The sequence below is a fragment of the Artibeus jamaicensis genome, unplaced genomic scaffold (genome assembly GCF_021234435.1).
Source record: "Artibeus jamaicensis isolate MK-2021 breed Jamaican fruit bat unplaced genomic scaffold, CSHL_Jam_final contig_490, whole genome shotgun sequence".
In the NCBI taxonomy this organism is placed as follows: Eukaryota; Metazoa; Chordata; class Mammalia; order Chiroptera; family Phyllostomidae; genus Artibeus; species Artibeus jamaicensis.
In genome coordinates this window covers 13927572-13955265 of record NW_026521861.1, presented here as the reverse complement: position 1 = coordinate 13955265, position 27694 = coordinate 13927572, and the positions used below count along the sequence as shown (strand labels likewise).

The 27694-nt window shown below is 42.2% G+C and overlaps 1 protein-coding gene across 1 annotated transcript in view; it reads left to right on the top strand.

Moving 5' to 3' along the window:
- Positions 1 to 306: 306 nt before the first annotated feature.
- The window catches only part of RAB11FIP2 (RAB11 family interacting protein 2), a 40009-nt gene continuing 12621 nt past the window's right edge, over positions 307 to 27694 (top strand). The window contains exons 1-3 of the mRNA XM_037132876.2: positions 307 to 1446; positions 6822 to 7264; positions 7940 to 8408. Coding sequence (XP_036988771.2) covers positions 1094 to 1446; positions 6822 to 7264; positions 7940 to 8408 — 1265 coding nt within the window. The 5' untranslated portion in view covers positions 307 to 1093. The remainder of the gene's footprint in view (positions 1447 to 6821; positions 7265 to 7939; positions 8409 to 27694) is intronic.

The following is a 27694-nucleotide window of genomic DNA, read 5'->3' as shown; positions in this document are numbered from 1 at the left end:
CGGGCCTCTCTCTACATGGGTCAGGCCCCGGTGCTTGACTGGCCCCTCTCAGGAGCGGTGCCCCGCCAGCCGCTCTAGGTACCCACATCCCCAGAGCCCAGCACTGGTGCTGGTGCTAGGCCAGAACAGCATGTGCTAGGCCAGCACAGCATGCGCAAGCCCAACTCGGGAGCACCTATCCTCGGAGGGGAGCTCGCGTCGCGCGCCCTTCGTCGCCGCGGCAACCGGGCGATGCTGACCTCTGACCCGGAGGCCCCGCCCCGCCCCGCCCAGGGCCGTTCTCGAAATCAACGTGGAGTTGGACAACCCGGAAGTGCCGCTGCGAGTGCCGCTGCTTCCACCGCCGCCGTCGCCACCCGCGCAGTACTAGGAGCCCTGGTCCCCGACAGGCAGAGCCTGGTGCCCGCCGCCCTGAAGCCCGTGGCTTGCGGCGCCGAGGCGGCCGCATCCCCTACCCCGGGTCCCACTCCATCCTCGTGACCCGCCCCCGCCCGGAGGAGGAGCCGTGGCAAGTGGGAGGTGGAGGGAGAGGTTTACTAGAGGGAGCGAGGCCGCGCGAGGCGCCGGCGGTTCGTATTACCGGGGTCGGGAGGAGGGGCCGGGCCGGCGGGCCAGCGCAGGAAGGGCGGTAGGCGCGGAGGAGGCGAGGGCGGCCTCGATTTGAGGAGGCGGGCGAGAGGCCGGGGCTACGTCTTAGGTGGACCAGCTCTAGTCTGCAGGGCGGGGGGCACCCTCCCACTCCGCAAGCCTACGCCAGGGCCGTGGCGGCCAGGCCTCACCTTTCCGCAGGCCGGGAGCAGTCCGCCGCCGAGGGCTTGTCCCTGGGCCCGGGGGAGCGTGAGGGTGCGGGGGCCGGAGCGGCGCGGCCAGGTGATGGTGGGTCCCTGTGCTTTTGAAGAAAGGGGACTCCCAGAGCAGCCGTGTCCTGGGTCTGCCCCTGTGAGGCCCTTGAACATCAGCTCTAGGCAAGTTGGGCGGTTGTGAGATTGCCCGTCTCCGTTAAGTGCCCTTAGGATGCAGTGATTGGGGACCAAGCTCTCCCTCTGGGAGGGGCTCTGCCTCAGCTGGGGACCTGGGTGCAGACAGGGACAGAATGATGCTGTCCGAGCAAGCCCAGAAGTGGTTTCCAACCCACGTGCAGGTCACAGTGCTCCAAGCCAAAGGTCTTAAGCCAAAAGGCAAAAGTGGCACCAATGACACATACACTATAATTCAGCTGGGCAAGGAAAAGTACTCCACCTCCGTAGCTGAGAAAACCCTTGAGCCAGTCTGGAAGGAAGAGGCCTCCTTTGAGCTACCCGGCTTGCTAATGCAGGGCAATCCAGAGAAGTACATTCTTTTCCTCATAGTTATGCACAGGTCCCTGGTGGGGCTGGATAAGTTTTTAGGGCAGGTGGCAATCAATCTCAATGACATCTTTGAGGACAAACAAAGAAGGAAAACAGAGTAAGTTATGTAATTTATTTTTAATTTGGGGAAGCTTAACTATAACTTATTTATGGATTTTCTGTTCTTGGAAATTATGTGTATACCTGGGGCATTGGTGTTCGGACTGAAATATGACCCAGTTTTAAGCACCATATTTGCATGACTTTGAAGTAAAAATAGCCCTTGTGAAGAAACATTTTTAAAATGGAGTCTTGAATGATCCCCTTACTCTCATTTGTTTGAGGTGTTCATCTTAAAGAATTGTATGTTTTGCACTGGGTTTTAAGTAAAGTAACATTGTTTCGCTACTTCTTATAAGACTGGAGCATAAGGTTGACCAGCTAAAACAACGAGTGTAAGTTGTCTTTAAACAACAGTTTTCCAGGAAATGGAATAGCAGAAAACTAAATCTGCCAATATAATGCCCTATGTAGGTTGAACTCTGAAGCCGTTAAAAGATGAATTACCAGATTTAGAACTTATGTCATTTCAACATTGCAAACACAGTGGCCTTTAGAATGCAGCCATTTTTCAGCGTAAGGATGTCCTGATGGAGTCTAAAGATGTTTAAAGAAAAAAAAGTTCTATAGTGTGTACAAACATCCTAGGCCTTGAACACACTAACGTTTTCCTTTGAATTTACCAGACATGGGAGCTGGTGTATTACTTCGGAATTAGCTCTGCAAAGTCAGTGTGTTTAAACCACATTAAAAGCTGTTAGATTTAGACAGCGATTATATTGTTGTGATGAAATGATGTAATGACATCTTCAGCGAAAGCATGGCTTTTAAAGTATGACTTTTTAGCTTAAGGTAGATATATTCTAATTTTGAAAACTGTCATATAGGTCGACACTGGGGTGTTATATTGAAAAACAATGTTTTCAGAGATGGGTGTACTTACCTCTTCCTTAAATGTAATTTTTTTGGTCTGAGAGAACATTATTAATGGGAGAAAAATATAGGTTGAATTTATAAGAGGAATTGAATTTTCCAAAATAGCTTTGCTGTTTGTTTCATTCATAACTGAAATTTATTTACCCTTTTAGAAACTTTTTTATAATGATAACTTTCTTGACATTTATATGTCAAGAAATGTTACATTTTCAAACAACCACCTCTTGTTTTTTTGTGTGTGTGTCTTTTTGCAAGCTTCTCTTGACTGGAGTTTTAATTTCCATTTAAAAAAAAAGTTTTTCATCAGATCTTTACCGAAGATTTAATGTGTAAGGTAAAAGGGTAGAGCGATAAGAAATACTAGGAATGCAAGACAAACAATGGTAAATATTTAGACTAGTTAAGGAGATGAAACTACTGTGAGAAAAAGGCACAAAAAGGCTTTTAAAACGTGTAGGTTGAATATATATCAGTGATTTTAATGAAATTGCTTGAGATCTACAAAGTGGTTTTCAGTTTCCTCTGAGGAGTTCATCAGATTTAAATGGAAAATGGATAATTATGAAATAATTTGTTTCACATTGCCAGTTTCAGGTGTCACTTAATATAACATGTTCAGAGTGTTCCGAATGTAAAATTTGAAGCACATTGTAACTCCAGGGTTCCCACTGCACTAACAGTGGGAAGCAGTGAGCGGTTACAGGCCCTCTCGGAGATGTGAGTTTCCATGTGCAAGTGCAGATTCTGAGGACGAAGCAAGGTTTTCAGGTTTCTTCTTGTTTTACTCCTTGTTGTTGTCAATGTTACAGTTATAATACATTTGGCTGTAAACAGTAATACTGTGGACTCCCTGTAGAAATTCTCTCTTGGCTACTATAGAAAATTGGTTAGAACTTTTTTTGGGCAAATGCTTTAAAATGTTATCAACGGCCCTTGCCGTGTTATTGCTTTCAAAGTGATTTTCATGTTATTAAATGCCTCACATTTTCTTTCTTTGTGGATAAATGGGGACCACAGATTTGATGAGGTATCTTTATTGGTAATATTTCTAGTTTTTTAATATATTTAATAGTTTCCTTTTGCAGCACAGCTGCGCATGTGGCACTTTGAGAGACAGGCTCGAGCCACTGGAGTATTGCAAGAGAGATATTTAATATTCTGCACATTGCTGAACCTTGTCAGCATATTCCCAAGTGCTTTAGAGGGAAGCCGTATGAATGGTGAAGGTTACCAGCTGAGCTGGAAGTCCCATGAAACCGCTGGGTGTGACACTTTTTATTCTTGACACTGAAGACAGGTATTTACAGCTTGTCTTCCAGTTAGGTCATGATAGGCAAAGAAATGTGACAGCTAAAACTGTTATTTAACTTATTTTTATACCTTTAAATTAAATACCTTTTTTTTCCCCTTCTTTTAAGACGTGGAGAAAGGGGGGCCTGAACCGACACACGTTGAGTGGAGCATAGAAAGGGAACTTCTGTGTCTCCCACTTCAGTGGGTGTCTGGGTTGCTTCTGGCATGAGATTTAAGGAAATAATACAGTGTTTAATAACAGAGTGGTACAATTGTTCATGCTGTTATGTAATGTCTATTGATTTTTTTTTTTTTTTACAACAGAAGTGGGTGATGTTGATTTTTTTTTTAATGCTCATGAAAAGTAATAACAATCAGAGTCCCTAGAGTTAGGTATGACTCCAGCACATGCTGATTTTAGGACTTTTGTGTGCGCCTCTGCGGTGCGCCTGCGTCCTGGCCTCTGGCACCCTTACCGCCAATATGTCCCGTTTCTGACCACACAGCACCAATTGGTTGGGAATAGTTCCCACATGTGGTGGTTTTTGAACATGGACCTGTGCCCACTAGCAATTGAACAGAGGCCATATATCATTTAAATCCAGCATTCAAGAGGTGAAAAAAAAAATCAGCATTAATCCACTAAGCCCCAAATGCTACCTCTTCATTTTATCTTTTGGAAGCCTGGGAAAAGGAGTCTTATCTCTGGGATGATTTCTGAAGGTCTCATTAAGACTTCCCCGTTATATCACTTTTAAAACAAGACAGCTAAGCTATTTGTCATGCTTGTATTTGAAATTAGTATATTTAACGTTCTTTGCAGTTTTTTTGGGGGGGTGGGGATGGGAGGAGGATGGTAAAATACTGTATTTACTGTTGTATTCAAGCACTGACTTGCTTTATTCTTAAAGTTCCTCTAAGTCTTTAGTGTTCCCTGCCCAAAGCAAAACAATGCAAAACACATCCACATGTACCCACATTGTTTTATGGCTTGGTTGTGTTAAGGATACAGTTGTATTATGGCTTGGTTGTGTTAAGGATACAGTTGTACAAATAATTCAGTTAACATTTATGTAGTGCAAGGCAGACTATCTTCATGGACCTTCACTCTGGCAGTAGAAACCTGCATTGCCTTCTTCTTTGGCTGCCTTGTCTCCTGATTAAATAAACAGTGTCCTGTAACAGATGAGCAGCTACGCATTTAATATTATTAACATGTTTGGTTCATCACATACGAAAAGACTTCTGTTTTCGTGCAGAAGTTATCCATCAACTTTGGATAATTTTCTTGTCGACTTTAACCTGACACTGGATGTTACTTCTATTATCTGTGCCTCATTTTCCTCCTCTCTGAAATAAGAATGCTAAAGTAGATGATGTATTTGGTCTTATTTGTAAAATTGTATGAATTTTGATTACCTTCATCCCCTTCCATTTATTGGGTTATTGTTTTTTTTTTTTCTTGATTTGCTTTGTTTTGTTATACACATGGAAATCCTACAGGCTTGGGTTTTGTTTGTTTGCTTGTTTTGTTTTGTTTTGGGTACAAACTATATTCATCTGTTTTCTGTAAAGCCTGAGGTGTCACGGAATATTTCTGTAGTACTACTCTTCAGAAGTGTTCCTTGCCCATTGAGAATGGCTCTATTTTCCAAAACTGGGTATGTAACCTTGTTGCATTCCCAGACTTTTCGAGTGCTTGAGTTTGCGTTTTTATTCCAGAGTTTATCGCTGTCATGTCAGGTGTCTGCCTCTGCAGATTTCACTGTTTGCCGCAGATAAAAGATTTTCTCAGTTTAGAGTAAATCAAGTTAATGCTTTCTATTCTAAAATATTCTCTTTTTTAAAAAAAAGATTCTTGTTTTGATGCAGCTAGATCTTACTCGATTGACTTGGTCCAAATTAACCAAGAAAATACTTCTTTGGAGTGTTACTTGCTGAGATGCAGCTGATGTGTGTATTGTTACGCGCCTGTTTTTTCTCCTGCCCGGAAAGACTGGTCTTCCACGTGGTATAGACTAAATGTACCTTCTTCTGGCATATTCTCTTGGTAACATTGACGGAAAGAACTAATATAAAATTAGGTCTGAGTTCCTTTGTAGCTAAGGAAATTCGTTACACTTGATTAGCGCTATATTTAAATAATAGCTCATCTGCAGAAATGGATATTATGCTTCATTGTTAAGTAATGTGAAAACATTGTAGAAACTGGCTTCTAGGCCTGATTTTGCAGGGCGGTTTTTGTTTTTTGGTTTTCTTGTTCTTTTTTCTTTTTTTGGCTGTTTGCCCTATAGAATGACCACTTGTAACACTGACAACTGGAGACTTTCTCATGGATAAAAACCGCTATGAACAAAAGCAAAACAAACTTTTGTTTCTTATACAACATTTAACAGTGGGCAGTGTCGTAGAGCTAAATGGCTAAGATCATGAGATTTGGCTCCCATTAAAATAATTTTTATTCAGAATTGTCACAGTAGCAATAGTAAATGAAACAAAGGTGGTAACAGGAAGCATTCACACTTTTTTCTTTGAAAACTCTAAGATTTATTACAATTTGTCACTTCCTGCATTTTATTTTGCACTTTTTATTCAGGAAAAGGCTTTTACCCATTTTATATTCATCTAAATTATATCATACGCAGTTTTTAATTAGTAAACTATATGTAGTGGTCTCCAATATTAACAAAACTCTTTTAATAGTGTTTACACAAGAAACTTTTGGATGGAGCTAAATGTTTATTACTTTATTAAAAATACAGACATTTATCATTTTATAGTGCCCCATAATAGTTTGTACTGATGAATTCTTTTGGAATCTGTACTTCAGTATCATTTAACTTTAAAAAATGTTTTTAGGCAATTAGCAACATTTATCCCAGATGGAAACATAATAAATAGCCCTCATTGGTAAGGATTTTTGATACAGTGATTTGCAAATCATGAAAGAAAACATTATCTGAAAACCTTTTCAAACTTACAGCAGGCCCGTTTCCTTAGTAAATGTCACATCCCAGAGGCAGCGGTAAATTTTTAAAGATTAAGCAGTTAGTGACAGCAGAAGTGCTCTGGCTGGCACAGTCTCCCCCGGTGCATAGATCGCCCTCGCGTAAGAGAGCTTTACTAAGAAGCTATTTGTATATCGCAAAGCTTGATATCCTCTCTTCATCACATGTTACAGCCCAGTTTTTCCTTTTCTTTAAGGTGGTTTAGATTAGAATCCAAACAAGGAAAAAGAGCCAAAAACAGGGGTGAGATAAAGGTCAATATTCAATTCATGAGGAACAACATGACAGCAAGTATGTTTGACTTGTCAATGAAGGACAAGACCAGGTCTCCCTTTGCAAAACTGAAAGATAAGGTGAAAGGGAGAAAAAACGATGGGACGTTTTCGGATACGTCTTCTGCAATCATTCCAAGTTCTCACTTGACTGATGCCAGTTCTGAATTTTCAAGTGGTGAGATACAGATGAAATCCAAACCAAAAAAGCCTTTCCTGTTGGGTCCTCAGCGACTCTCTTCGGCGCACTCAATGTCCGATTTAACCGGGACCCACGTGTCTTCTGAGAAGCTGAAGTCTGGCCCCACTGGTCAAACGCATCTTCTCGGCCGCCGGGTGGATTCCTTTGGAATGGTTCCAGAAAGCGGTAAGTAATGCTTTTTCCTCTACTCATATGTATCCTCAGGGGCCGGAAATACCCTTATAATTTTTAAAGTTCAACTTCTAAAATTAGAAAATAAAAATTACAGTTTCTTAATAGTATTTCCTAAATTGAGTGATCCAATAAAACTGTTAGGAGCATTAAAGGCAGAGCCTGTCTGCATTCAGTATTGTATTATATTATTAGATGATAATAAAAATGAGTCTCGGTCACTTCTCAGGGCCTGGCTTCATTTTTTTTCCCCCCGCTGTTAAGCTTCTGTCTGGAAAGCTGAAGCATAAGTGAATATTTTGTTTAATCAGAAAGTCCCCGGGAAAAGACCCGTTCAGAAGCATTGTAAGAAAGTCAGTGTAATGCTAATGATGGAAAAAAGTCTGAGAATTTAAAGCACTGGCATGCTGAGCAGCAGAACCTCTAGTTTTGACATTAGGGTTTGTGTATATGCTTGTTTCTACCAGTATCACTAATTATTACTAGCCCAGTACTTCAGAGTGCTGTCCCTTCGCATTTTAGGATTGTTTTCTTTGATTCTTTTAGAGCTTAAATCTTTAAGTAGCTAATTGCTCTCGTTCTAAAAAGCAGCGGTGTGCACACAGAATGTGCCAACTCGTGTGACGCGATGTGTCGCTGATTATGTACTGACTACAGAATTGTTTGCAGGAAGTCTCAAATCCCCCCACAGAAGAACATTAAGCTTTGATACTTCTAAAATGAACCAGCCCGACGGTAGCGTGGATGGAGGCGAGTCGTCTTTCGGAAGACAAAGTGACCCATTTACCAATGTGACTGCCTCATTACCCCAAAAGTTTGCAACACTGCCAAGGAAGAAAAACCCATTCGAAGAAAGTAGCGAATCCTGGGACAGCGGCGTGACTTTATTTTCAAAATCCATTGAAGTAAGAAAAGAAAATAAAAGAGAGAAAAGGGAGAAAGTCAGCCTGTTCGAGAGGGTGACCGGAAAAAAGGACAGCAGAAGGTCTGAGAAACCCCACAACGGGGCGGCCGGCAGCCCTTGTGACTTGAAATCACCTAATGCATTTAGCGAAAATCGGCAGGACTATTTTGATTACGAGTCAACTAATCCGTTTACAACAAAATTCAGGGCCTCTCATATAATGCCATCTTCAAGGTAAGCTTAACTTGGGGGAAGCTAGGCTATTTTGAAAAATATTGTACTTGAAAGCATGAAATACTCCTTTTAAAAATACTTGAATATTCTAATTTTTTTGTTTTACTGGAAAACAATTCTGATTTTTATAGTTAATTATGGAGTCAGACAGTGTTGCATACATCTTTGGATTTGAACTTTTTATCTTAGAAGGACAACAGAGTCTTAATCCCTGCTTATATACAGGCTTGGGCAGAAGTAATGCCTATTTGAGTGTGGTTGGTAGGGTAATAATGTGGGTGTAATAATTTAAGGTTTTAATTTGAACATTTCACCTAAAATGTGATATGGTGTAGGATACTGTTATGTTGCAGAACTTGTGATTTTGTAATAAAAGATTTTTGTGTAATAAAAAAGGGACCCTGTGCCAGACCCTGTATTTGTACTCAGGTGAGCCAGAAACTCACCGAAACTGATGAGGAGAGGGGCTTGTGAGGAGACGTGGTGAGAGAACCCCCAGTGGCTGTTCAGTGAAACCAGAAACTGGGGCGATGTGTCGTGTTCCCATTTATTATTTCCCAGGGGCGAGTTTGCCGGCTGTTTGGGGAGGATTAATGGACCAATAGCAGCCCGTGGGCTCGTCTTCAAGAAACACTGGCTTAGGTATTGATGGTTTTCATAATAGATGTTAACTCTCCTTATCAAATGGCGGTGTAGAACTAATGTTATTTGTGAATGTTTATTAGAACTCAGGGACCCTTGTAGGTACTATAAATACATCAAAGAATATGTAGTGATCTATAGTCATAGACATAATCACCATTATGATAAAGGTTTTCAAAATCTTAGTTCTCAGTTATGTGTGTAACAGTGCTTTTCTTATTCTTTAGTACAGGTTGGAACTATATGCCTTTAAGATTATGGATTTTGCAGAAGTGAACAGTGGAATAGCCAATTGAGGAAACCTCAAAGAAAAAGATGAATTTACGGCAGTTATAAAAGAAGTGCATGGTAGCATGTTTGTTGTGTGACACAGAAGTTTTTTCTCGAGGCAGTAATATGTACAGTCATAAGAACGTAGTCATACCCTAAATATGTCCCGTTTGTGGTGGGAATCCTGGCTTAGTAGCTCTGTGACCTCTGTCAATCTCAGCATCTCCACCTTTGAATCAAGAAAAAGAATTCCTATGTGGTGGGGTTGGGTGACGATAAATGATAAGTTAAGTACAGAGTACAAAGCCAGGCCCCAACAGGGAACCCGAAAAATGGCGGCTGCCATCCTGTGCCATGAGCTGTCGCGCCGCATTGTGGTTAAAAACAGCACTTTGTCCTGTCCCGCTGTAAACTCTCCCACCTCTCGGGTGAACTGATGGCACATTAAAATTTGCACTTAAACCTTTCAGAGGGAAAATGTTTCTTTGCTTTTCCCTTAAGCAGTAAATGGTATTTGCTGCGGCTTTAGAAGGTATCAGTCAGTTTTCTTTGCAGATTATACTCCAAAGAAGTACCGTACGTTTTTATCTTATGGCATTAATATTTTATTAAGGAGTCCAAAGTTCTAATATGTTATTCTGAAATATTTTATTTTGGGATTTTACATAGCGTACTTTACATGTGGCATTGATTCCTGAATGACAAGTGTAATAAGTAGGAATCCATTTGCTCTTTTCCTTCATTGACCTTGTTTTGAAGGAGGCTGTTGAAAACAACTGTCTGAGAGAACTTAGAGGTTGGGTACTTTGTATTATTTTAGGGTCAAAGAAAATGGGAAATGGTAGGGAAATAATGTTTTTAAATTAGGACAGCGTGTGGAAAAGCAGATATCTTCAGACCTTTAATTGCTCTACACTTAGGCTGTTTACATGGGCTGCCATGGATTTTAAACGTGAGCATGACATTTTGTGAGATTTAAGTTTTGCTTTGGGTTATTTCATATTGATGCATTTTCTATCAAAATTAGAGCTGCTTCATATTACATGTGTAAAATGATAGCGAGCATGTAAAATGACAATGGATTTTTAAATCTCAAGGCTCTCTTTTTTAATATTCTTTCATCTTCATATTCTGTGAGATGCCTAAAATGACATGGACAGAAACATGTGTAGATTCTTGGAGGCTACTCTTTCTTATTGTGTCATAAACTACCTTTGTGGTGAATTTAAAGCATTTGCAATAAAGTAGCTCTAACTAATAAGCTTGAGTGTGGATGGATGCAGGAGGAGAGAGTGCAGTCCCATTTTGGGAAAGCAGCTCCGTCCCGAGTGGGACCCGGGACTGTGCACGCAGGCAGCTTCGTCTTAGGTGGCGGCAGCCCCTGTTTACACCCCCCGAACCGCTTTCCGTTGGACGGGATGTTTTAAAGTTCTCTCACTCACACCCAGCCCGAATGCACTTTGGAAGCTACAGATTCGCATCACGAGGACATGTGCTGGGGATTATTATTTTTTCCAGTAGTGCTTAGTAGACCTCTCCACAGTTTTCTGGACTCTTGTGACTGGAGTTGGCGAGGCTGCTGAACAGGGTTGAGGGTGAGACGTGAAGAAACTGTGGAGCTGGGTTCTGCTCTCTGAGTCAGCGGGCTCACCTGGGACTGCCGGAGCCCGGGAACTGTTACTGCCCTCCACATGAGTGGTGCGTACCATTGCAGCAGAAGTTCCTTTATGCCAGAGCACTCTACAATGCCGAGGAACCCTTTCTTAGATGTTCGAGTGTTTATTCCTTAGTGTCAGTGAAGTCCACCTGAAGAAATCACCTGTAAATCACAGGACACTGCCTTTTGCTTCTGTTCCTGGAATGGACCCCACAGTCTTGCATAGAACTGATGAAGGAAGCGAGTTAGGGTGTTGGTGGGGTGAGGTCAACAGAGAGTGGGGCTCTTTGAAATGCTTTCCCCGAGGTTGCTGCCTCTCAGTCACTGTCCTCTTCCAGGCCCCTCTTTGAACCCTCCCCTTCTTCTCTGAGGGCGGTGGCTGATCCTGTGCTGCAGCTCTTTCTTACCCGGCTTACTTTCCATGGCGCCTCATCACTCACTGGGAGCCCCGTCACTCCCTCCCCTCCCACCACCATGGTCAGCTGGAGGGTAGTGCCTGCACTTCATTCATCTTTCTGTCTCCAGCATGATGCTCGGTAGGTGGTGGGTGTTGGAGAAACGTGTTTTAATCAGTGACCACAGAAGAGCTGACTGATTTCCTAAAGGGCTACTTCCGCTCAGCTCAGTGTGGGCTGTGGGTATCTTTCTGATGGGCCGAGAACAGATGCATAAAGGCAAATGTGTGCGTTTTTATGTGCAGCGAAACATTATTGAAAATCTGAGTGAGTTTTAAAGGACTATTAAAATTTAATATTCATACCCTAAATAGCACGTTTCTGGAGTTTATTAAGAACTCCGTGTTGGTTAGAATAGGTTATCAACTGTAATAAACAACCCCAGATGTCGATGGCTTATTGCAGTAGAGGTTTATTGTTGTCACAACCTAATTCACTGAGTGGGGGGATGAGAGAAGTAGGTACTTTGCTGCACACAGTAATGGGAGCGTCTCCTTCCCGTGATGCTCCCATTTAATAGATGGCCTCCAGGGGCGTGCAGCAGGGTTAGAGAGTGGAGGATCACACGCGGAACATCTCTGAGTAAGCCCGGCCTGGCAGTGGTGTGTAGCGCTCCCCATATGTCCCATTGGCCAGAGCTCAGCCATAGCGCAACTTCGGTTGCAGCCAGCTGAGAAATACAGTGTAGCTCTGACTCCGTGGAAGCGGAGTTGGGCGTGGTGAGTACAGGGTTCTGTGTTTGCTGCAGATGCTGGTTGTAAGACGTCTGGGTGCTAGCACTTGGCAGGCTGCAAAACTCCTACCAACACAAAGGTACATGGAAATGTAGTTGAAACGATCATTGTTTTACTGGTTTGGGTTGTTTGCGTTTTAAAATTGCTTCTATTTCTGGTTTTTGATTACAAATCACAGGTAGTTAGTTTAGCATCACCAGAATCAACTAATTTGCTTCGTGGTTAACCCCACAATGTATAAAGTCATGCTTTTTCACATGAGCAGTATATAGTTTTCCAAAAACAAATGCACCTAGATGTTTGTTATGCCATTTTCAATGCCATGGTCTCTTCCTCCATACCCTAAACTGGGGGGCTGTCAAGCAAGACTTGGGGGGAGCCAGTCTGGCTTGCTGCCTGTTTCTGTAAATAAACTTTTTTTGGAGCACAGCCCGCCTATTTGTTTATGGCTAGTTTTGTGCTCACTGGGTAGTACAGACTGTGACCTGCAAAGCCAAAATACAACAGAACTAGTTTGCTGAACCCTATACCAGCTGAGTGGAGACCTTTGAGAAGATCCATAGAATAGGAACAGCCTGGATCCCTGAGGGCACCTAACCACAGATGCCAGCTGAACCTTGAAGTTTGTCTGAATGATGAGTTCTCTGAGTATTAAATTACTGAAATTTTTATTCATTTACTATAGCACTTTGCATGATTATTGTTTAGCTCTAAGGGCTTTTATTTATTTTTAGAGAGAGGGGAAGGGAGGGAGAAAGAGAGGTAGAGAAACATTGATATGAGAGAGAAACATTGACTGATTGCCTCTTGCACGCGCCATGACCAGGGACCAAGCCTGCAACCCAGGTATGTGCTCTGACTTTGGGGAATCAAACCAGAGACCTTTTGCTTTGCAGGCTGACGCCCAACCCGTTGAACTACACAGGTCAGGGCCCTTCAGTTCTGTTTAAGAAAGCCTAGTTCAAAAAAAGCCAAGAGCTTCTCATTTGCAATACCAAATCCAAACCCTTCCTTCAGCTTTTTAAGACTTATTATAGTTTAGGCTTTTCTTAACTGTACAACTTTTCTTTTACTATTCCTTATCTCTCTCTCTCTCTGTTTTTGGTGAGTTAATTTCCTTAGCGCTCTACCCGGAGGCCTTTGGGGAACTCCCCGCGCCCATTCTTTGGCTCAGTGGTAGCATGTACCCTCCTCCCACCTGACCTAAGCCTGTCTACCCTTGATGCTGAAAACTCTGTACTTCTCTCATGATTAATAATGTGATGTGTCCCCTTTTTGGATTTCTGCTGACACCAAAGAACGTATTTGCCACGCCGTGTTGATTATGTCTGGGTCTTAGTCCCTCTCACTAGGGACTAAGCTTCCCAGGGACGCCGGATCTTCTTTAGTGCCCCACGGAACCTGTATCCGCGCCTGTCCTCCTCTCGAGGCACAGGGACTCCTGGGACTTTTAAGAAGTGTGATTTGTTGGGTCCTACCTCAGGCTGAATTAGAATTTTTAGGGAATGGGCCTGAAATAAAAATCAGTATTCTTAAAACTTCCCACTGATTCTCAGAGCTTAAACATTGCCAATCTAAATTAAATCATTTATTTCATAGGGCTTCAGTAGGTACTTACTGATGAGTAGGAATCAGGAGTTGTGTTTGTATACTTGTGGTTGACTAGACAACTGAGTCACATTAACTTTGCTTCCAGGGCCCTAACTAAGGTAGAGGGCGTGGTGAGAAGACAAGGATGATGAAAACAGAGGTGGAGAGAAATATGAGATTTGGCCGAGTAGCTAAGAAACATCTACATTATTATAGTAGGCATTGAAGACGAGGCAGAAATGTCTGACTATTAAGTATTGATGGCATCTGCAGATGAATTATTTCTCAGGATTCAGGTAGGTCAGAAGAACTCTGCCTGGTTAAGGGAATTCATTACTAGAAGGAGAAAGTTGGTTGTGCATTTTTTATTCTGAACTTTAAATAATGTAACCAATAATACAAGCATCCTCTGTGTCATGAGCTAATGTGTGATGTTAGAGGAGTTTATGAGAGAGCTAGAACTTACCAGAGATATTTTTCCAGAGCATCTGGGGCGGGGCATCCTTCTGTTCATGACTTGCACAAAGAACATGCTTTCCCTTCATTCGTTTTTGCCACATTGCAGTTGTGAGTACTATGTAGTGAACTGTCAGTCACTCTGGAATAACTTAATTGAGAGCTTTATAGTATTATACTTAGTATCATTGATTTTGTTCACAAGAGCATATATGCATGTATTTCCATTTGCAATGTTTGCTCTGAAAGAACATGTCTTCTACTTAGCCGATGAACTTAGGCCAATCATTTACCTTATAAGGCAGTACAGAAATAGTGTCCACGATCAGATATTATTTATCACTAATATTTTGTAATTTTGCATGACAGACACGCCTTTGATTGTTGGGATCAGGTTGCCCCACTTTTCCGCCTCCCTCCCTCCTTTCCCTCGCTAGTCAGTTCCTGACGATGGTTGTATCATACCTCTCTTTGAAGTGACAAAAATCGGGTACCTGGACTGTATATTTAAATGTGTTTCTAATTTTCCCAAATCAAAAAAATCACCGTAGGCTTAAAAGCATGCAATCATTATGAAGTTATACAACACGTGCATAAAAAATGATAGACTGTTTACTGTAGGTTTACGTTTTAATTTTAAAAGTTACAGTAAATGATCTTAAAGAAAAGATCCTATTCTAAGTTTTAAAACTTCCATTTATATCATGCTCCTTATGGAGATTTTTTTTCTTGTGTAAGTTTAAAGGCCTCTCTTTGGCACAGTAACCTTTAACATGCATAAGGCTTATTTTAATAGCAATGCTTTTGTTCATATTTGTCTAATGTGGGAGATAATTTGCCTGGTAGTCATTGACAGGCCGTAAATCTTTTACACAGCTGGAAATGTATACCCTCGTTTATGAGGCAGAAAACAAAAACTTGGGAGATGATTTTTAGCCCCATCGATCCGTTAGTGCCCGGGGATTAACAGAACGCATCCAGTGAAATGGGGACGTGAAATATGCAGTGTGATTAGTTCCCACTAACTAGAACTTTATGCTCAATTCCACAGAGACTACTCGAAACTTTTTTACCCTTTGTCATCCTAATACTCATTATAATAGCTCTCATTAATTAGTACATTTCCCAATGGGTTAATTTGCAGATACCAACCATGCCATCCTTTTGCTAACTCACTAATGCAAATTGATATTTATAGACTTCAAAATTGAAAACAAAAAAAGTTCTGTAACAAAAAGACAAACTTAGCTAAGTTCTTATTATTTTGAGCTGGGAGATTGAAATACAGAAAGATTCTGTGAGAGAAGAAAACAAGCCAAAAAAAATCCACAAAAACTACTGTAGGCTAATAAACTGATGTGAAAATTTCTCAATTTACAGCACTTGACAGGTGCTAAAAGAAAAGCATCTTTAATTTTAATGTGTTGTTAGGACCTCTTTAGAGAGACTGTACAAGTTATTAACAAGGTCCTCTGAGACAGGAGACGGGTAATTAACAAGACCTATGGAGATATAGTTTAGGTAATTAACGAGCTCTTAGGCACTGGACACAGGATAACACAAAGTGAGTCCGATAGTTAAAGAGAACAGGTTGCTATGATGTGATCAGATACAAGATTTGGTACCCAAGTCCTCCCGAGGTTTCTGATGGGGACGTATGAAAATCATATTCCAGTGACCCCGGTGCACTAATTTTTGTAAATCAATGTGTAATTTTTTTGGTTTAGCTTTTTATATAGAATTTGAGAGAATTGTTTCCTTGTAAAATCCAACAAACAGGAAAGTGTGTTACATACAGATTTATCATTTTTGTTAGTTGTCACTGGTGAGCCATGTGCATTTTGAGAACAATACATTGGAAAGGTGTAAATGATATGATTCTAAATTGTTTGGACACTTACTGTTCTGTTGATTTTTCCATCTCTGGCCTGTTGGCTCAAGTTGCCTCTTCCAAGTTGACCTTACTTTTCTCATCCACTTGAAAACTGTCAGGGTCCTGACCAGAGAGGAGACGGCCCCTCACAGCTTTGGTTTCTACCCGCGTGCACAGGCTCCCCCAGCCATACGTCTGGGTACCTCTAGGGCACCTTGGAGGCTGAGACTTGATATCCCCAATGTCAAGTATTGGGTCTAGCTATCGCCTGCGTAAATTTGAAATTGTTGGGGTGTGAATTGAGTTTTGGTTCAGAAAACTCCTACAGTCAGCAAACCATTATTATAAACATGTTATACTCTCTAAGGATTAAGGGTTAAGAATGGAAAGAAGGCCCTCGCAGGTCTCCCACTTCATTCCCTTGCTTCCACAGTGTGGCCACTTCAGTCCAGCAATATGACTTTTTTCCGAACTTCAGATCTGGTGATCGACTGATATTTTCATTTTCATTACTTTTGAAAATGTACTGTATGCATGGAAATCAGAGGTTATGAAGATATAAATCCTGCTCTTCGAGCATGTAGAAGCAGGCATGTAAATATTAGGTCTGAATTCTGTGCTAAGGACTGGACATGCTACAGGCGTTGGGGAACCATAACAGGTTTTTAAATTGAATTGTAATATGATCGAAGGACTATCTCACACAGATAGCCCTGTAGTGCGGGGCGTCTGCTGGGGACAGGAGCGGAAAGGAGAGGAGAAGGACTCGGGCAGGAAAACCAGTTAAGAAGTTAGTGTCAGTTGCTGAGCTGAAAGCTGACAGAAGGTTACTTGGCAGCAAGGATGGAAGAGAACATCTCTGACATACTTTTCTGGGCTAAAACAGACAGGACTTACCCATTCGTGTGTGCGTGTGGAGGGGGAGGGGGAACTGGGAAGGAAACGGTGAGGATTATCCCGGTGGTGCTTCTTCCGACTGTGCCCTGAATGTGATGAAACACAGCATTGTGAGAACCACTACAGCAATGTCGGGCCTGCACTCTCAGAACTGAACTTGGCAGCTTCGGTTTTGATGGGGATGTTTGATTTTTTTGTTTTTGTTTTTAATGAGATGCTATCTTGTTGAGAGTTTTATTTCAGAGAAGGGAAATTATGTGTTTTGAGTTGACAAGACAGGCAAGTTAGTATCAACATGGTAAAATAGCTGTTAAGAGTGTGGTTTTAAATACTGGAAACACACTGTGGCGTCTTTGAACACAAGAATGCAAATTTCTGGAATTGCTTATGGATCGAATCCATGTAAAGTTTGCTCACTTTAGCACTGTAGTTACTACATGCATTTCTCTCCCGGGGTTCTGGCTTTACCAAATCCCCGGTTGGGCCCCTTTTGTTAGTTTCTTGCGAAGAGAATGACTTGTTTCTTCCGTGGATACGGTGTTTCCAGGCCTCCTGTTTCAACGTTTGGGACAGCTCCTTTGGGGCCACTGTGGCTACAGTACCTGTCATTACCGATTTTCATGACCATGAAGCTTCAACTTTTGGAAAACAGGCACTGTTTCTGTCGATTTTAATATATGGGGGTGGCCACTGGGAAGTGGCCAGGGGTGTTTTAAATGGCTGCTGGTGATGGAAAATCAGGAAATTACCTTGATTATGAAATGACTTTTTAAATGCATTTGTCTAGTTTCTAAGAATGTTAGGATCCAGACATTTGTCTCCTTGAACTTAAACTTTAAGGATAAATTACCGCTCTTTGATTTGATGTGTTAAATGTAATTCAGCATTATATTATGAAATAATTACAACATAATATAATTGTATAAGTATTAAAATATCTATTAATAGTAATATCTATTACTATTAATTATTAGTAATACATGTTTACTATTAGTAATACATTAAAACAAATAAAATGTTTTAATGTATTTTACGTATATTTTTAAGCCTAGAACTCTTTCTGATGATAGTGCTAGTACTGCTTAAATAGCAATTACGTGAATCAGCTAGGCCTAGAATAAAACTTAGTTCACGTTGCCACTTTCTAAAGTTGCTTGAGCAGACGTGTGTCCAGCTCTGCCGGGGCTGGGACAGGTGGGCTGACGGAGGGATTCAGAGAGGCCTGGGAGCCCCAGGAGCTGCGCAGCAGGGGGTGTGAGCAGTGGCTCGTCATCCAGGCACAGTGGACCGTGTTGACCACGGTGCGTGCTGTGGGAAGGTGGGGGAACTGTTTGCCAGAATTTGGGGAATGCTGCTTTAAGGAAGAGGTCTTTGAGCTTGTCCTTGACCGTTGAACATGATTTTATAAGTTGGGGAAGGATTACGAGACAGATAATTGTCTTACTGAAGACAACTTTTTACCAACTCCTGAGTAATGCCCCTCCCTTCTCTAGCTGGAGTCGCGAGCCCTACGCTCCAGTCTGCCATTCCCCTAGGAAGTCTGTCTATCGAGGAGCCAATTAGGGGCAGCTCTGCACTGAGACCTCGTTACAGAGCCTGGGGCGGGAGGGGAGTGGGGGTGTCCAGGTTAATCATGTGTTTTGTTTTCCTGAGGTGGGGTACCTTATATTTGTTTCATCACAATTGTTTTCTTTTTAAAGACGTAACATGACCCAAATAAAAATGGAAATCATACTGAGCAAAATCTAATACTTAATTCAGAGGCTCTAGTTAACTTCTTCTACCCAAGGATTTTACATCCTTCCAGTAGTTGAAGGATGAAGCTTCAACTTCTGGAAGCTTCAGGCACTGGAACAGGCAGTGTGACATGAAGAAATATGTGTGTGTGGTAATAGCATGTTTTGAAGGGAGCAGCGTTACAAGTTCAGGTTTTGGACTTAGGTCTGGATTTGAGTCTGCTGAATAGCTGAGTGACCTCGTGTTGCCCTTTCTAAGGGGACAGAGACCTTGTTTTCCAACTGTTACAGGGGACAGCCACCTTGGTGTCCTGCAGGGGCAGAGAGGACCGTCCCAAGTGGAGTGTCTGCCACACAGTGAACCTGGAAACAGTGGCTCTCGCTGGGACTTTACTATGTAGCAACCCCAGAACTATTTGAAGTTATGTGAGGATCTTCCTAAGTAGTAATACATCCTCAACTTTAAAAATATTAAATACAAGTAGAATTTAGGAGTTTGAGTTTTTTACTGACCAATAAAGGACATACATTTGGCCCAAAACAAACTTGATAGATTTTCTAGTTTCTTTCAAGATGTGTGTTTGGTAATAGTCTTTAATGAAATAAACTAAACTACATTGAGATTAAGTGAAAGTATTTCTTGTATTAAGTAGAATGTTTATTTTGTTCCTATTCGTGGCAAAGGCATTAAACTCAATATTGCCGTAAAATCCTATTTCAGAAATTCTTGCATAGCACGAGTAAGGCCCGTGACTGGTACATTTCTAAGCTTTGACTTTGACCTAAAGTATGATGTCTCTTTCCTAAACTCATGTGGCTGAGCTCAGTTGTTAAAGAGGGCACCATAGCTTCCTCTCCAGAACTTGGCCTTGTCTCAGTTACAGAGCCAGCTTGGGGTACTCTCAGCCAGGGGCATTGTGGGCCATCTACCCTTTTGTGCCTAGTCCAGAGGGACCCAGGGCCAGTTTGCCGGGCCTGGGTTGTGCACCTTCTTTCCTCACAGGAAGAGGCTGGTTGGTCTGGGTCACACAGACAGACAGACAGCCTGTGCCGGGTCTGGCCCGTCTGGGGGCCTGTGGCCTTGTTCTCAACACTCCTTTCCAGTTTTACTGTTTTGCTGCTCAAATAAATAGCACTTGATTCTCACTGCACAGCCCCCCGCCCCCACCCCCACCTCCACACCCCAAGCCCAAATAGACTCCAGTGGGTATAAAGCAGGCAGTGGACCAGGGTCTACTCAGAGTGACAGGATAAACACAACGTCTCAGTGCGACGGCATCCCTGAAGATTTAGGGAGAAAGGATGCTTTTGGTATCAAGAGAAAGACATATGAGTAAAGTGCAAAAATCCACCTGCATTTTTAACTTCAATTTGAGGTATCAAGGACATTTTGTACTTGCTGCTAGACGCATTCTCGTGTACTAGGGCGCTGGAGAGAGAGATGTCTGAGAAAGTCGGTTTGAAAGAAGTGGAGAGCTGCTGGGATTCATAGGGCTTACATCGGACAGTTTGTGCATTGAGTGTATTTTTTAAAAATTTAATACAAAGAATTATTTTATCTGTTTTAAATTATATTTTATTGATTGTGCTATTACAGTTGTCCTGATTTTTTCCCCTTTTACCCACTCCACCCAGGACCCTCCACTCCCGTAGGCGATCCCCACACTGTTATACATGTCCATGCATGCATATGAGTGCTTTGGGTGCTCCATTGCTACACTGTACTTCACATCCCCATGGCTGTTCTGTAACTACCTATTTGTACTTCTCAACCCCTTCACCTCTTTATTCTCCCCTTGGCCCCTCCCATTTGGCAGCCATCAAAATGGTCTCTGTATCCACGATCCTGTCTCTGTTCTTGTTTGTTTAGTTTGCGTTTTAGATTCAATTGTGGATAGATTTGTATTTTTTGCCATTTTATTGTTCATAGTTTTGACCTTTTTCTTAAATAAGTCCCTTTAACATTTCATATTATAATGGTTTGGTGATGATGAACTCCTTTAGTTTTTTCTTGTCTGGAAAGCTCTCTTTATCTGCCCTTTGATTCTAAATGATAGCTTTGCTGGGTAGCGCAAACTTGGCTATAGGTCTTGCTTTTCATGACTTTGAATATTTCTTGCCAATCACTTCCAGCCTGCAAAGTTTCTTTTGAAAAATCAGCTGAAAGTCTTATGGGAACCTCCTTCTATATAACTAACTTCTTTCCTATTGCTGCTTTTAAGATTCTCTATCTTTAACCTTTGGCATTTTCACTATGATGTATCTTGGGATAGGCCTCTTTCCATCCATGTTGTTTGGAACTCCATGCTTCCTATACTTGCATATCTATTTCTTTCACCAAACTAGGGAAATTTTCTTTCCTAATTTTTTCAGGTAGATTTCCAATTTCTTGCTCTTTCTTTTCTCCTTCTGGCACCCCTGTGATGCGAATGTTGGACTTCTTGAAGTTGTTCTAGAGGCTGCTTATACTATCCTCATTTTTTTTTTTTGGATTTTTTTTTCTTCTTGTTGTTCTGATTGGTTGTTTTTTGCTTCCTTATGTTTCAAATCATTGATTTGATTCCAAACTTTATCTGCTCTATTGTATTTCCCTGTAAACTGTTCTTTATTTCAGTTGGTGTATTTTTCGTTTCTGACTGGATTTGTTTTATGCTATTGAGGTCATCACTAAGTTTCCTGAGCATCCTTATAAACAGTGTTTTGAACTCCGCATCTAATAGATTGCTTATCCCCATATTGTTCAGCTCCTTTTCTGGAGTTTTGATCTGTTCTTTCATTTTGGCCATGTTTCTTTGTCTCCTCATTGTGGCAGCTTCCCTGTGTTTATTTCTGTGTATTAGGTAGAGCTGTTTTGACTCTGCATCTTGGTAGTGTGGCCTAATGTAGTAGGTGTCCTGTAGGGTCCAGTGGCACAGCCTCCCCTTTCCCCTGAGCCAGATACTTGAGGTGTACTCTTTGTGTGTGGTGAGTATACCCTGCTCTTATAGTTGACACTTGGTTGCTGTTGGTAGATCAGTGGGAGGGATTTACCCAGCCCAGTCATTTGTAGGGATCGGTTTTGACCACTGACCACCAACCTATGCCCTCCATGGAGGACCAGCTGTGCAGGGGCAGGGTGGTGGTGCTCTGATGTGGTCTCCAGCTCTCCACTGGGTGGGCTGGCCCTGAGGTTTACCAGGTGGTGCAGGCCAAGACCAGCCTCCACCTGTGTTTTGTCTGGGACCACCCTGCCTGAACTGTAAAGCAATCTGAGATGGCTGCTACTTGTGCTGGGCTTGGAGATTCCCAGGCAAAGCCAAGCTGTGAGTCTAGTCTGGCCACTGCTAGTTCTAGGCCAGGGTTCACTGAGGCCAGTTGTTGCTTCTCTGAGAAGATTTAGGAAGTTGTGGAGCATGAGCCAAGACCAGCCATTCATATGAAAAAGCAGCTTCAGTGGGCCTGTAAGTTGGATGGGACAGAGTCTCTGGGGGATCTCATCTCGAAGGCAGATCCAGTGGCCCTAGTCAGATTGATGGAGTCTCAGATATGGCACCAGTGTGCCAGCTCTGTGGGGGGAGGGTTTAGAAAAGGAAAAGTGGCCTCTGCTCGCCTTGATGCCAGACTCCTCAGTTTCTCCCTGCACGCCACGGGCGCCTTTCGAGCTGCTGCCCCAGTGCTGGGGCTCAGAGGGAGTGACTCTGAGTCTGTGTGTGGGTTCTTTAAGAGAAACTGCCTGGGGCTCCAGAAGTTACTTCCACCGACTCAGTCCTCGCTGGCGTTTGCAGCCAGAAGTTGCAGGGACTTACCTACCTGGCACTGGAACCCTGGCCTGGGGATTTGGTGTGGGACTGGGTCTCCTTGTTCCCAAGATATCCCTCCCTATTTCTGTCCACCACTTGTGGGTAATGGACCAGCCGTTCTGCATGTGCACCCCTCGTACCAGTCCAGGTGGATGTGGTTTCTTTAATTCCGTAGTTGTCAGACTTCCTTTCAACTCTGTTTCTGCTGATTCTGATGATTTTTCTACATTTTAGTTGTAATTTTGATGTGGTTGTGGGAGGAGGGGAGCCGTGTCTGCGTAGGCTGCCAGAATTCCTAATGATGGACTATATTTAAAATAATTATTCCTTTTATTCTCCAAAGGAGAATAGTAAGTTAAACTTGATTGAATATAGTATTCTTAATGAAACATGCCTTAATTTCATAGATATCTTTGAATTGTCCCATTTTGGGGCTTTTCTACAACATATTTATTACTGTTGGTGAGGGAAACGCAGCTAGGTCCGAATTTGCTGGCCAGGCTTTTTTGTGTCACTGACCACAGTTTTTAATTGTCTTGCCTGTGACATCTCATGAGAGTTGCCCTGTGAGAATGGTAATAAGTAAATTACTGGTAATCCCAATAGACATACTGTATTAGGCTCTATTTTGCTATTCATGTATTTAGCATGCTTGCCCAATCCCAAGAGAGATAATGTAGTACTTTAATCTGTAATATCATTAATTTGATGTGGTACTGAATGTTTCCCCCCCCCCAAAAAAAAAAAGAAAGGGGAGAAAAAGCAGTATGGAGTTGCACCTTGCCTCCGAAGCCCTAGCCGCCTGTGTAATAAGCCTAGTTGGAAGATGCTAAAGGTGTGTTTACTGGTGGGAATTCTTTTTGGAGACTTCACTTATCTGGGTTTTTGTAAAGAGGGTCATTAAAGAACATTCCTTTAAACTCCTCTGACTTCTTTCATCTCTGTTGAATGTCTGTGGAATAAATGATTTTAGCATTTTCCAGAAAAATCTCGAGTTAATCTGTACCATAGTCAGAGATCAAAACTGGTGTTCCTGGTTGGTGAGATGCTAACCTGGCCGGCTAGTTGAATTGAGTTTATTGGAAGTCACCAGTTTGAAACTTATTTCACTTCATATTGGCAGTTGTATCAGAATAATTCTCCCTATCTTAAAAAGAACCGAAAAAAATTCCATTAATATACTGTCGGGCCTGGATATAAGTAATCTTCATTATTTGAAAAAAATGATTTCCTCTTTGTTTATGTCTTGTTGCTGAAACTTGTATTGACCTACCGTTGATTTACTCAGTCAACTATTAGGTTCATTTTTACTAATGTTTAGTAGGTCCTAGCTATTAATTTATTCCACACACATTTCGTAAGCATCTCCTGTGATGTTCTAAGTACTGTTACGTGCTAGGACTGAAAAGATTAGGGAAATATTCCTTCAAGTAGTTCCTAGAAGAAAGGGGCAGGGAATCCAGGGATTAAGATACACAAAAGGCAAACTCTAAGAAAAAGAAATTTTTAGAGCAGTTTTAGGTCACAGCAAAATTGAGCAGAGGGTACAGAGATTTCCCCTATATTTCTACTCCCCAAAATGCATAGCCTCCCCCACGAGCGACATCCCCCACTAGAGTGGTGCGTTTGTCACAACCGATGGACCTATACTGACACATCGTAATTCTACCAAGGCCATAGTTTACATTAGGGTTCTTGTGTATTTCGTGAGTTTCGGCAACTGTATAATGACTTGTGTCCACCTTTGTAGTCGTATAAAACCTTACTGGTTACCATTCCTTTGAAAACAGGCATCAGAGAAATTCTGTTTGTGAAACCGTGTTACAATAGCAAGACAGTATATAAATACGAGGTGGTATTTTTTCAGGTACATGTCACTTGATGCAGGAGCAATCTTTAATAATGCAATTCTCAGTTGGAAATAATTTTGAACATAAGCTACGCCAGCTCCGTGAATGTGGAAAGTGTTAAGTGGAGGCCAGAACTTTGTTTTGTGGCTAGCAGTGAAGTATCATTTACAAAGTAGGAGACTGGATATTTTGGAAACAACAACGAAAAAATAGTGCTAAAAAACTAGGTATGGCACATAAGCCTCAGGTTGAAGGGAAAAAGAAAGTGTAGGTAACTCTTGTGAATAATTGGGACATACTGTTTTTCTCTGGTTTTTATTAGATAAGTATAATAAACCTTTGTCCTATTTTAAATTATTAAGTGAATAATTCACAGCACTTACTGTATATACTTGTGTCAGTTCGAGTCCCAGCAGGAGACACGTGATACACTCAAAATGGATCATTGAGGAAAGTTTAGTAGAGACATTGTTTACAGAGGGGTGGCAAGGGCAAGGGGTACGGTGGAGGGGCAGGGTGGCCATGGGGACCCCCAGTGTGTGGGTGGCACTGCCATGCTTAGGTGCAAAGGAGCAGCTGTAGCTGCAGCTCTGGCTGTTTGCAGAGAAGCTACTGCTATAGCTGTGCCCCGGCAGGGAGGCACAGAGCAAAGTAGGACAGGGGACTCTGTCTCCCCTCCCTCCTGGACCTAAATGGAAGCCAGAGGGGAGGGGGCCCGGGTGATGCACCCTCCTTGGGTGCAGGGAGGGAGCAGGAGAGGCAGACATAATGATGGGCATTGTTATTTCAACACCTATTGCTTTTCAGTCTTTATTCTATCTCTATAAGATGATCTAAGCCTTGGACTTTTTGTAGTCATTTCTGATTGGAAGAATTCCTAGGAGATTGTATCGGACTCCTTGAAACCAACTCACAGTAGGACTGGACTGGACAGGTTAGAACACTTATGCGGAATGGAAGAAGTGCAGTTTGGGGCTCAGAGCTTGGGCCGTAGAGTTGGGTTGCCTTTGTCTCTGGCTCCTCGTCACTTGGGTGGCCTAGAGTAAGCTTCTTCCCTCCTCTGTCTGTTTGCTCTTCTGTAAATGGGAATGAAAACAACACTCTCCTCCTGGGGTCGGTACGAGGAGTAAGTGAGTTCAAGTGCCCAGAAAGGCACGGTTGAAGTCCAATCAATATCAGTTATTGTTAGGCCTAGCGTCTTTTTTTTTTTTTTTTTGCCCTTGCTTTACTGTAAGTGGGGCATTTCCCCCGTTTTCAGACTCGTTAAAGGTTTTGTTATGTTATGTTACAGTTCTGTTTATACCCCTCCTCCCAGCTACATTTGTCACCAAAGTGAAGGCCCAGGTCTCTGGAGCCCACTCTCTCAGTGAAACAAGAAGATCAGTGGGCTACTCCCCTTTGAACATAATTAATGTCAGAAGCTCTTCTGTGATAGTTTAAAGTTGTGCGTATTCCCCACACACAATGAGGAATGACTGGCGTCTAAGAGCGCTACCCCTCTGCCACCCACTCCTTCCCCTGTGGGGACCCACAGCCAGGTGGGAGTTTTCAGAGAACTGGAATTCACTTATGAAACACAAAATGGATCAAGTTGTAGGCCAAAATGGACTTACCTTCGTAATGTTAGCAGCACTAATGGGGCCTAGGAAGAGATCTTAAGGAAGATGTAAATAGTACTCTTTAAATGCCTTCAAAAGAGCGTCCAGTGTCTTTCTCATTGAAAGACTTAAAATCCAAGAATTTGCAGTTTGCAGTGTCTTATACTAACAAGACAGTTAGTTAAGCAGTTTTAATAGATCTTTGTTCTTCTGTGGGTTTTTATTTTTATCTTGACAAGCACCTCATACTTTTTTCACTCTCATTAGTCCCTTCCCAGTCGTAGGTGTTCTTGCTCCAAATAATCTATTTATGTTTTAAGGAGAGATAAGGAAGGATGATGAAAAAATTCTGATGATTGCTGAACACGCGAGTGGTTTCTGCAGTGGCCAGTTGTACCACATTGCGTAGCTTTTCAGATCTGTCTGCAGAAGGGTAGTTCATAGCAAACATTAAGCAACGCTTGGAAGTTCTCACCAGTTTACCTATTTGTTTACTCAAAATTCATTCTACAGAATAAGTTAGTAAGTGATGTTATTAGGAGAAATACTAGTGATTCTTTAAGGTATGTTTGAATAGTATTCATGTCAAAATTTAAAATAAGAATTTACTTAGAAAAATATTTAAAATTGGACTATCCCAATAAAAAATAAGCTTTTACTTGAAAACTATAGAATGTTAAGGTAATGCAGTTTATTCATTTAAAAAACTTTTAAAATATGAATTTAAAATATTTGTAACAGCTTAATAGTTACTTTAAAATCCCCTGCCACCCCCAGACTCCTCAGTTCTGACTTCTAAAATAAGTTTTTTTAATTCTGAAGTTTAAACTTACTTTCTTCAGTGTGAACGTGTCCAAGTTCATTTTCTACCTGGTCAAAGACACTGCGCTCCTTAACCTGTCAGCGGCTCAGCAGAGCAGTCTGGCTGTGTTATTTGGTGTCTTGTGTGACGTGAGGAACGGTCCAAAGGAAAAGATATTTAGCAAATTGGTGCCACACTTCAATAAATAGAGACATTTTATTTTTCACCAAGCTAATTCAATCCAGTTCAGTTAACACTTTCTTCCCCTGTAAGGACAGATCAAAAAAGCAGCCATGAATGAGTGAGTCTGTCATGTGCTGGACACGTCAGTGTGTGGCTAGAAAGCCAAGCCACGAGGGAGGGGTTCTGCCTTTAGATTTCAGACAATGCCCCACACAATGGCCCTGTCGGCGGACATGGCTGGGGACTGCTCAAGTGTCAGAGGGCTCCTCTGAGTGCTCTCAGGTAGGATGGGAACCAGAGGGTCTCTGTGGCGTCCAGCGCAGCTGTCAACCTTTACCGTGGCCACCTTCTCGGTTCCACCTTTCTAACGGTCCCCGACGTGTTTCAGGTTGTTACTGAGTCTCTGTAGCTCCAGAGGGTACAGCAGTGGGGTGCCTTTACTTTATGACTTTGACAGAATCCTTGTCCTAAATGTCTGTTTCTGAAAAACCCTTATCAACGTAAATATAACACTAGCATTTCTATTTCTTAGTTCAGTAATTTCTGCCCCAGACATAATGAAATATACACAGTCATCATATTTAGTCTTCAAGGACGGGACGGGACGGGTTATGCTGCTGCACAGGAAACCTTTAGAGAACGTTCATGGAAGGGGATTCAAGGTGCGAAGAAGTTGCCTGTGGCTCTGTGATGAGGTGTAAGAGCCTCATCTCGGCGTCAGAACCCTTCCGGGCTGCTTCCCCACGGCTGCCTTGGGTTCCAGT